The 11,476-nt window shown below is 39.8% G+C and overlaps 1 protein-coding gene across 1 annotated transcript in view; it reads right to left on the bottom strand.

Moving 5' to 3' along the window:
• Window positions 1-314: 314 nt before the first annotated feature.
• Window positions 315-11,476, bottom strand: part of LOC309690442 (uncharacterized protein) — a gene marked incomplete at its 5' end in the record, with an annotated part of 30,147 nt that continues 18,985 nt past the window's right edge. The window contains one exon of the mRNA XM_082507474.1: window positions 315-351. Within this exon, the coding sequence (XP_082363600.1) occupies window positions 325-351 (27 nt within the window). The 3' untranslated portion in view covers window positions 315-324. The remainder of the gene's footprint in view (window positions 352-11,476) is intronic.

The following is an 11,476-nucleotide window of genomic DNA, read 5'->3' as shown; positions in this document are numbered from 1 at the left end:
TCATTCTTGATCAATGTTTGTGCTGCTCCAAGTCTCTAGAGGCACAATACAAATCCTCCCAGTTCAGAGAGAAAACTACAAAACAAAACCTGTGTCATGTTCTTTTATTTCTCGCCGCACTATGCAGTCATCCATGCCTGTTATGGACATTCCAATTTTTCCAAATCTCTGGACCCTGTGGGACACTCGAGTTATGAGCATCAAGAGGGCGCTGAGAGTCAGGGGCTGGAACAGATGGTAGCACGCCTCGAGGGGGCCATCAGCTCAATCCAGAGATCCAACAACCAACTTTTAGATCCAAATATAAGCAGGGACAGGCTCTGTTCACCCTGCAACCCTGAACCAGATAAGCTGTGGAAAAAAAGATATTTGATCAAATGACATGCTATGAACTCTAGACTGAAGCCTGAGGACCTATGGGAGTTATCTTTGTACATATACAATAGGAAAAAAAATGGGTGGGTGAGCACATATTGTGCTTTCCACCCTAATGAGCTGCAACTAACTATATTTGCTGAATTTACTCATATAAGATGCAACTTTGTTAGAGTTGAAAATTCAGATTCTCTCAATTGCAGGTAAGCCTGTGAACCCTAAAGTTCACTAAGGACATGAAAAGTACAAACATCTGTGAGATTGTGATTCTATTATGAAAATCTGACAACAGTTGATGAGGATGTGATGTGGAATATGAAAAATAATTTGTGTCTGATCATAAATTTGCAAAGACAATGCCCGGGGACGGGGAGGACAGATATGTTCCATATCATCCTCGTGGCTGTCAGGGCCCAAGATTTCTCAACAAATTGAGCAATGTTATTCATTCCACAGTTATTGGTTCTAATATTGTGGCTGATGAGTGCATGTACCACACTGTGTCAAAACACAAATCATTTTTTTGTCTATGAATGAAAAACATTTAATCACAGAATCCTCTCCATATTTGGAATCTGTGGAAAAGATTTGCAAGGAAGATTCCCAAACAACTGATTTGTGAAATCCCTTTTTTGGAGCCAAATGTGACCATACTTTGATGAGTGAGTGCTCTAATAGCTTCAACATCTAATAGCTTCAACATTAGGCTGAATAAACTGAAACTATATGCACAAAAGTCTAAGAATTTCATGCACCAAAACTGGAACAGTACAATTAAGCACACCATCTTACTCGTCAGATAATTATATTTAAAATGCTTCACATCATTTTTGCAGCAGGCTGTAAACATGTTTATTTCTGATACAAATTTGGACATTTTAACTTTGAAGTCTATGGGGGACTGACTAACTGCTGGAGCCCCTCATGGCCATTACAGGAACTGCAGGTTTTATTTTTTCAGCTTCTGGCTGTTGATCTGTTTAAAACATAACTGATTCCGCCTTCAGTGATTCCTCTTGCACTTTAATATGCTGATAGCACCATGGAAAGATCAGTTTAACAGCAGGTAGCACCGTTGCATCAGACACTATAGACAAACTGTAATCCTACACAAAACCCATTTTCGTTTGGCAATAGGACCGCAAAAAGATTTTTACATGTCGCAATTTTGTATCTCTCAGAGAATAATTCTGTGACCTCTCACTCCCAAAACCAAAGTCAAAACTCGCATTTTAGAGGGGAGAGAGAGCACATCCATTAAAGGTGACTCTCCCAATCGCCCCCTTTTACTGTATCTGTGGAGGAGATAGGAATCAGTGCTCTATGCAGAGAATGCTCTGTATGATCACTGACAGTGCAAATAGGCAGAAAAGCCATTTCAGTCAGGAAATGAGAAGGCAGCGGCTTGTGGAGGCCCTCCAAAATGATACTTATCTGCCAATCAGGGAGGGAATCTGTGATAAGGAAAAGCGGATCGCAGGTGAAGAGACACGAGGAAGTGAGGTGTCAGACGAGGGTAAGGAAGTAAAGGAGAGAGTGCCGGAGAGAGATACAAGGGGGGACGAGAGATTGAACAGCGCTCAGATTGCAGGCGAATGAGGGAGGAGGATGTGGAGTAGGTAATAGATTGCTGCTGAAAAAGCACACGTGGGTCATGAAAGAGAAAGAGGGTGTGCAGGCAGAGAAAGCAAGCGTGACTCAGAGAAATAGTAGGTGGGTGAGAGGAGGGAGGAGAGAGAGAAATGTAATGGGGAAAAAAGAACAGCAGACCTTTTTTTCACTTCGTGCAATTGGGGAAGATACCAATTTTGCCACAAAGTGAACATTAGATGAAAATGTCATCTCCATACAGGTAATTTACTCTCCCCTGCTTAAAATGTGCTCTTCAAAATGGTAAAGGTCAGGAGAGAACAGGCTGATGGGTACATGCACAGTGTGATGATGAGTGGGAAGGGCAAGCTGAAAATCTCCCGAAATAAAATGACACAGTCCAGACACCGCAAATATAATGGATACCTACAAGTATTGAAATATTCAATACTTAAAGTAAATCCATGTACAATTCCAATAAAGTTGGGACGTAAATAAAAACAGAAAACAATGATTTGCAAATCCTTTTCAACCTATATCCAATTACGAATACACTACAAAGACAAGATATCTAATGTTCAAACTGATAAACTTTATTGTTGTTTTGCAAATCTTCACTCATTCTGAATTTGATGCCTGCTACAGGTTCCAAAAAAGCTGGGACAGGGGCAGCAAAACACTGGGCAGTTTGAGAGATGTTCATAAAAAAAACACCTGTTTTGAACATGCAACTGGTGAACAGGTTAATTTGAAACAGGTGTTTGTCATGATTGCATATAAAAGGAGCATCCCCAAAAGGCTCAGGCGTTCACAAGCAAGGATGGGGCGAGGATCACCACTTTGTGAACAATTGTGTGGGCAAATAGTCCAGCAGTTTAAGAACAACGTTTCTTATTGTACAATTGCAAGGAATCTGGGGATTTTATCATTTAATATCATTTAATTGTCCATAATATCATCAAAAGATTCAGAGAATCTGGAGAAATCTCTGCACGTAAGCAGCAAGGCTGAATACCAACACTGGATGCCCATGACCTTCGATATGTCAGGCGGTACTGCATTAAAAACCAACATCCTCCTGTAAAGGATATTACCACGTGGACTCAGGAATACTTCAGAAAACCATTGTCAGTTAACACAGTATGCGCTACACCTGCAAGTTAAAACTCTACCGTGCAAAGCGAAAGCCATATATCAACAACACCCAGAAACGCGGCCGGCTTCTTACCAAGATCCATTGTCATGTCTGCATTAGTACACAATATCTACACCATTTTATGTGACTAAATTTAAACAGAATTAGAATAATCTTTTATATTAACCCTACATTTTCCACCCTGTAAAAAGTTCTATGTGTAGGTCATCTAGGCTTTCTGCTCCTAATTTATCCAAAGCTAGCTAGCACTTATTATCACCTATAGCCATGTTGAAATAAACAAATGTGGAACTTATTTATTGTGCTGCGTTTGGTTTACTTATCGCTACTTTTGAGATTGCTCTAGTTATGACGTGAAAATTAGGTGACATTTTAGGTCATCAACAGGTTGTGTTAGTTTTAAAGCAAGAAGTGCATTCAAGGGTAGAATACAAAGTTATCAGCTAATGCTAAAGCTTGGTTGCTAGGCTACAACCACAGACTGTATGGGAACATTGCACAGACACAGATATCTGATAGGTGGTGCTCAGTAACATCAAAAAAAAATCCTAAAACTTCATTCATCAAAACTGGTGCTCACATTTTTTGGGCAGCCCGTTAGTACAATTAACAGCCATATTATCAATGAGATAATTTCATTAAAATTACGCCAAAACGCTCCATTTCAGGGAATACAATTAGCTGAGCAAGCCTAGCAGACAGCTAGCAGCTACAGCCGCCTGTGTGTGTGTAAGAAGTGCAAAAGTGCCATATCCAAAATGGATCAATAAGTAAATAAGTATACAAAAGGTATTTATAAAGTTCTTTACACAGAAATATAGATAAAGAGTGCTGTACAACTAAAATATATGATATCAGAATACAGTTAAATATACAGAACAAAAGGGAATAAAAGAAAAATACAATAAAAGAATTCTACATCAAATGACTAGCTGAATAAAAAAGTTACACAAATGAGAAACTGTATGACAATTCCCTTTATGATGGCAAATGCAATCTTTCTAATGGTCTAAAGTAGAAGGCAGACGGCAGACTGTTTTATGACCTCAGTAAAAACTTCTCCTGTTTGTTTTTTCATGTTTATTTAGTAAATTATGGTCCATTTAGAGTCAAACAGACAATAAAGAAATGTATGACTTACGGCATAGCTATCACTTTATTACACTGACTACCATAAGAAATATGGTAGTCAGTGGTAGTTATCGCTTGACTGCGATGTCTGGTTTGAAAATATGAAGCTGGTGAAAGCCAAAAACTCAGCCGAAAGAAGTGGACAGCCGTGGTTAAAAAAACTGCAAAAATTTCTCAATGGAAAAATTGTGTTATGAAAGCATTTTAAAGATATTGCTTTTAAATACAAATTATCTTCAAGTTTCATAATAATGAAATCATTTTTAACACCTGGGATTTATTGGTTCATTCTCGAATCAGGAAAAATTAATGTTGTCTTCATTTGGTTTAACGTCGAAAGATCTCCGTGAAATACTCCATGAAAAGCACGGCAGATAATAACACAAATGGATGAATTTGAAATGACAAGGAAACACGGCACATCCATCACAACGACAAATTAAAATTTCTTGGGGATTTTGTTTTTGCCCGGTTGGAGAACAAAAGCGTACAAATGCTCCTTGGCTCTCCGGCGTGTACCAGGCCTTTATTCCCCTGCAGGAAACATTCTCCTCTGGCAAGCTGGGTGGCACAGATAAGCAAGTGTGCTGTCAACTCAGCACCTTGGCTCGGTGGTGGAAAACAGCCCAATCAATACATCATTAATCATTGGTTTAATGTGGCCAAGCCCCGATGTGGACAAGCATTAGAATGGAGGGATTAGTGGGAGCAGAAATGAGCTTGACGGCTCTCAAAAAAAAAAGAAAAAAAAGAAACCAGATAAATGATGAGAGAGAAATTTGTTCCGAGTGCTGAACCCAACCTGATGGATGGTGGCTGGGGTGTGCACAAGTAGGCGGTAATATCTCTGCTTGTAAAATGTGCCCTTATTCGTCGGCTATGGTGTTCTTTGTATGACTTACTCATGTAAAATTATGACTTAATCATGTGAGTGCATTCAGCCGTTAACATCCAGCCACCAGCATCTTCAGCAAACTATAAAACTGTGATTCACAGCTCTGACTCATCTGTCGGGACTTGTAACGAACGATTTATTTTCATCACTCATATAAAAATTGACCGAGAGACAAAAATCACAGCACAGCGACTATCTTACCTGTTCTGACAAATAAATTAAATCACAACACATGTGCGAAATGATTCATCAGTTCCCGCCCATTAACCTGCCTCAAAGTCTTTTCGCTCAGAGACAGAAAAAACATAGATCTTCTTCCTTGATCTTTTCCTTGCAGCTGGATGCCCGTGGATTTCCTCCTCGCCACGTTCCTCGTGTAAATAATGAATACTGAGCACTCAAAAGCCTTCCTGTCTCAGCGATGCTGTTTGTGCTCCTGCTGTGGGACAGTGCGGCTGACAAGATGGGGACAGCGCTCTGGCGGCTCTGACAGCCACACTTGAGCCGCTTTCACTCCGCTATAAATTTTTAACAAATTTGTCAAAGCCCTTGGAACTTGTTACATGCTTTGACCTCCTCTAAGTTCTAACATGGGCCACAGGCTACGACTTTAGCTCAGTGTGTAGATTACTGCACCTACTGTTAAATATCCTGGGCATCTGCAAGCAGAGAAAAATATATCAAAAGATAAAAATCAAGGAAAATGATCAATGAGAGAGAATTAAAGCATCCATACTTTTCTAATGTAACCTCAAAGATAATATTATTAGAGGTATCCGACTATAATAGAGGGGGTTGGAAACTGTTAATACCAAAGAGACATTTTTGAGTTAAGTCCTGGTTATTCAAAAAAATATGTATGTTAGCCTCATGATGAAGGCAGCAGCCTGCTGAAAAGAAACAAGCGGATCGATAACACTAACAGGTGTAAATAATTAAAACTTTTTATCACCTACCCTGTAGTGAACTGTTTATTGTACAATGTCATGGTCCTATCTAATCTCATATGTTTAGGCCTACTTTGGAACACTGCCCTGCAGGCACACTGAGTCCTACTCATGTTTGTGCAAATGAATCAAATTAAAAATATTTTTCCTAAGATCACAAACATAGCAGCTCAATAGTTTTAATTATAGTCAAAACAAAACAAAATCGACCAGTTTCTGTTTAATTTTGACTAAAGTCCAGGTCACTACAAGCTAATCCTTTATTGTTTTCTCCAGCTACACACTGCCTGCGAGCACAACAATAATGTGCTTGTTTTTCAAAATTATTTAATTTTTTGTTCGCTGTTGCTAATTTCCCTGTGATTGAAGCACACAAAATTTTCCTCTCAATGTGAACTTTCCTATTTATCAGCACGACTTTCTTTCTTTGGTATTTAGAGCCCATACCTGGGGGTATAATCAGGTGTATGCATGCATGCTATGTGTTGAATAGGCTAGACAGATTTACAGTTTGGGAACGTAAATACAATAATAATAAAAAAAAAATATTCACTTCAAATCAATATATTTTTGATTTGTTTTGCTTACAGCTAACAGGAAGCCATTGGAGGTCAAAAGGTCAACATGTTGGCGACTGAGGGTTATATTTTCTAAAATTAGACACTGCTGTTGTATTCTTAAGATTAAAGTTGAATGAGAGGATAATGATTTGTACTTCTGTGGCGTCAACTTGACTGAGATCAGTGCTGAACCTCTAGTATCAGTTTTGCACCTCAATGTGATTGTGCAACATGGACATAAATGTGCAAAATTAATTGTAACTTCACCCATCTATTTATTTTCTTAACAACTTATTAATTCAGGGTCACAGGGGGCTAACGCCAGTCCAAATTATTAAGTCATACATTTAGTAATAGTCTAGTACTGTGCAGCACTTTTTGAACCTTCTTGCTGGGAAGTGACAGTCACAATAACAGCAACACAATGCAACAAGGCAAAAGAAAAACTAAAAAAAAAAAAATTGTATATATTTTTTTTAATAGATAAAATGTTTTTAATTTAATGTAACCTAACACTTCTACTTGTTCCAAAACTTCCCTGGTTTTGAAACAAGTAGGTTTTACCTTTTCCATTAAGTCTCTCTGGTATACATTTGCAGGTGTTCAATTCAGTTCAGTTTTATTAATATAGTGCATAATCACAACAGCAGTTACCTGAAGCCATTTTATATTGTAACATAAAGACTCTACAATAACACAAAAAAACCCCAACAATCATGTGACCCCCAATGAGCAAGATTTGTAATTAGTTGTGTTATATAGATGAAAATTCAATATAAAATATTAGAAGCAAATCAACCCTAACTATGATTTGGAGAAACATAAAACACTTTTTTGAGGAAATCATTTAAATATTTTTGTCTGTGTTTATATTTTTACAGCTTGCCAAGACAGAGCAGTTTAAAAAATGTAATCTGATTGTCTAGTGTTACAGTTGGGGTTCAGGCTTTTACCGATGACTTCAGCCTCGCAGGGTTAAAAGGTTAACTAAATAAAATGGTAAAACCTTAAAATCTGAGTCTAAAATGTATGTTTTACTTTATTTGCAATGTAAAATCTTGAAGAAACCGTGCAAACGTAAGCCTTTTGCGGCTCAGACACGTATGTGCCATTAGGTCCTGAAGGAAGGAGGTTGAATAATTAACCCTAAGGGGTACACTCATGTGGATCACATGCATGGAGTAGCTTTTACTACACCCTTGTTTCTAGCGATGTGCTCTTCAATGAAAAATTTGTTCATAACACTAAATAAATGACAGACGTTTCATTACTGTATTCACTCCAAGTTCTTCATGTTCAAAAACATAAAGAGGCCATTTGCCTGGCGTGCCTCTTTAACGTGTCTTAATTGGAGCGAGAGAAAATGTATTTAGTGGAAGTGAACTCGCCCAGTGAACCATTGCGTGAATTTTCTTTTACTTTCAATTATTCTGAAATTCCACGTGAACTCTCCATGAACCCAACATGAGCTAAATATTATTATAGGATCAAGAGGTCTAGTCTACACGTGTGAAAGAATACAGATGGTAGAAAAATGAGCTTGGGACCATTTTATTATTGTTATTGGCAAAATACGTTGAGCCAAATCTGAGAGTATTAAGTTCAGATTGACCCAAAAACCTCCCGTTGACCGATTTTGGCAGCCCCTTGTCAGCGAGATCTTCCCTTTCGGCAAACTTTATATCATGCTAGGTCTGCTCAATGGGCAGACATCCTGCCAGCTGATGTTTACAGCCTTCCTCCTCAGCCTTTGGAGGCGAGGGTTGGGCATTTCATCTTTGTATTACAGAGTACTCATGTTTTCTCCAAACCGAAGCTCAAAATCAAAGCTGATTAATCCATTAGCCAACAACTGTTAGCCAGCAGAGTAGAATGAGACATGAAAGCATTTCGATATGGCCTTTTGTATCGAGGGTGTGACAGATTAGTGCCTAGACAATTCTACCCCAACGATAAAATCTGTGCCAGGGGAAATGTGCCACACACTTTAAATGACCCGTTCCAGAAACATCAAAGCTTTTCATTCCCAAATCCTCTTGACCATCACACCTTTGAGACAGTCCCATGCTCCTGATGATTTGATGAAGGGGAACAACATTCATTGTGGATATCATCTGGAGGATTTTCAGAGTGCAAACTAAATCTAGCTCATCTTATGAGCACACATGCAATAAATTCACTGATCCGTCCATTTCCTTTTTTTTTTTTTTTTTTTTTTTAATAAATAGGACAGGGGGAATGAATGAGAGAAAGAGGGGGAGAGAAAGAAAGAAAACCAAAGGGGAGAAGAGACGGTGAGAAGGGGGGGGAAGAGAGAGAAAAAAAAAAAAAGAACTCCTGGGTCACCTGTATGGAGAAAAAAAAAAAAAAACAAACAAAAAAAACAAACAGAGGAGACAGCAAACAACAAAGAGCAACATAATAATAGAGAAAACAAAGCACCATCACAATAAACTAGCTAGTCATAGATATCAATATTTACTAAATAATAAACGATATTGTGCAGCACGCAAGATAGACAGCGCACAGTGTGCTTTGAGGCAGCAGCCAAGAAAGCTTTAGTCCGCGTCTGTGAATACCCATGTGTGCATACCTGTGTGGATCAGCATGCTTGCATTCCAAAGGTTTCTCCATGTAATGATCTGCTAGGGAGTGTGGGGGGGCCACAGCCCCGTCCTCCAGGGTGTGAAGCGGGTATGGAGGAGATCAAAACTCCAGACATCCAGAGGCCCCCAGAACACAAGAGACCATGGAAGACCAACAGAGGGGCAGCCGCGCCACTGTTCCAGTAAGAGCTGAGGAGAGTCCCAGATGAGGGCTCGCCCAGCAGCCGCGGAGCAGAAGTCAGGGGGAGTTGCAGTGACGCGCCCGTGAGCTCCGCCGGCCCCCAGCTGTGCCTGAGTGACCGAGCCCCAGGCCGAGAGGCCGGGGGCACCCCACCTCCAAAGGGGCCCGAGCGAGCCCCAGGCCCCAGGCCCCGACAAGCGGCCGCCAAGGAGTGAGCCGGTGTGTACCCGGACGCCCACCCCCAGACACAAAGAACCACCAACACACCGACACCTGAGGGAGTCCGCCACCGGCAGGGGAAGTGGTGGTGGGTGGAGATAGGCCTCCAAACCTTGGAGGGCCTGAGGTGTCCCCAGAGAGGTGGCGTCTGATCCGTCCATTTCCAAGTTATACTACATGAGATCTTTGGGACTAGAAGACAAACATCCAAAAGCAAAAGGGGAAACACACTTTTGCTATTTGTACATCATAATTGAACAGAGTATAGGTTGTCTTATATATCAATGTCTCAGCAACTTAAGAAGGTAAGTTTCCATGCTAAATGTGGGACAAATAGATAGGCAGTCATTATGGCCTCTAAACAACAATGCTTGGTTATTCTCAGTCAGCCGTGATGAGTGCTACCATCAGTGGTCTGATGAGAGACGCTGATGGCATGAATTAGTTACAGGGTGTTTGTAGACGAGCTGGAACAATTCTGATCCACCGAGGCTCCACTCACAGCTTCCAGGACTTTCAGAGCATCCCCTGCTGATGTCCTGGTACTCAATACCAAATAGCACCTCAAGGGGTCATGTAGAGTCCAGGCCTTCAAGGGTCAGCGCTGTTTTGGTGCCACGCAGAGAACCAACAGCATATTTGGCACTGACACTTTTTTTTAATCTCCTACAGTATTTAAGATTTTGGCTGGAGGTAATGTGATAAAACAAGCTGTCACTAGTGATTGATAATCATGAAAACAGTTTACTTCACACACAAACCCTCGTTTTCAGTCATGACTCATAGTTCATGACTGAAGTATAGTTTGTTTTTGTTTTTTCAAACGTAGCAGTCACTGCTTCATGTGAAAGGAACCAATGGAGGTGGTTCAGGTTTCCGATTTGGATCCCTCTTAGACAATTACTGCTGGATGTTTTCCAGTCATGTCTCACATGAGGTGCATATCTCATCTGGCCTGGATACACAATGGGATTCCCCAGGAGAAACTGGAAAACACTGGCGGGCGAAAAACATGTCTGTAATACCCTGCTTAGTCTGCCACCACTGTGACTCAACTTTGGATAAGAGGAAGAGAATGAGTGAATGGATATATGCTTATAATCTGTGTAAATACTCTAGTGAATACTATGAATGCTTATGATCTATGTAACAACAAAAACAACTCTTAAAGTTTTTGTATTGAATTGGAAAAACCAATTACATCCAGTGTGACCCCCACAAAATCAGATGAGGGTTTAAGGTAGTCATTTAGTCAATTAATGCAAACGTTTGCATTAGAAATATTTTTGAGGTGGCGGGTTGAAATTTTGCACTATTTTCAATTTTTGTTATTTTTTTTAAGCATTGTTGAGAGCTCAAAGCCCTCCAAGAAAAATGTTTGGTTTTTTTTGTTTAGCACGATTTCTTTCTATGACCAGCTCTGAGCATCAGTATCATACTGTAGTTGGGATAAACTGCATCAGTGATGTAGAGGAACTAAAACAAGCATTGGTACCCTGGTTGGCTGATCTGTTTTCTAGAGAAAACTTCCAAGAAATTGCATTCTGGATAAATAATAAATTCAAAACTCACAGGTGTGGGATAGTTGGCTCATTTTTAGCCTACATTTGACACCAGGATCATTTTCTAGCTGGGATTCCTCGTGGGCAAAAATAATGGTTTAATGTAGCATTTTTTTTAATAAGTATGTTCAAAAACTTCCCACGATGAAGTGATAAAGACAAAGAAGTCATAGCAGTCCGAAAAGGCTTGTGTGCTGTTTGGTATTGAGCAAGGTAAACTAAACAAAAATCTAAAACTAGTGCAATCATTTATA

This window comes from Aulonocara stuartgranti (assembly GCF_965226115.1).
Source record: "Aulonocara stuartgranti genome assembly, chromosome: 16".
In the NCBI taxonomy this organism is placed as follows: domain Eukaryota; kingdom Metazoa; phylum Chordata; class Actinopteri; order Cichliformes; family Cichlidae; genus Aulonocara; species Aulonocara stuartgranti.
This window is presented reverse-complemented; position numbering and strand designations above follow the sequence as displayed.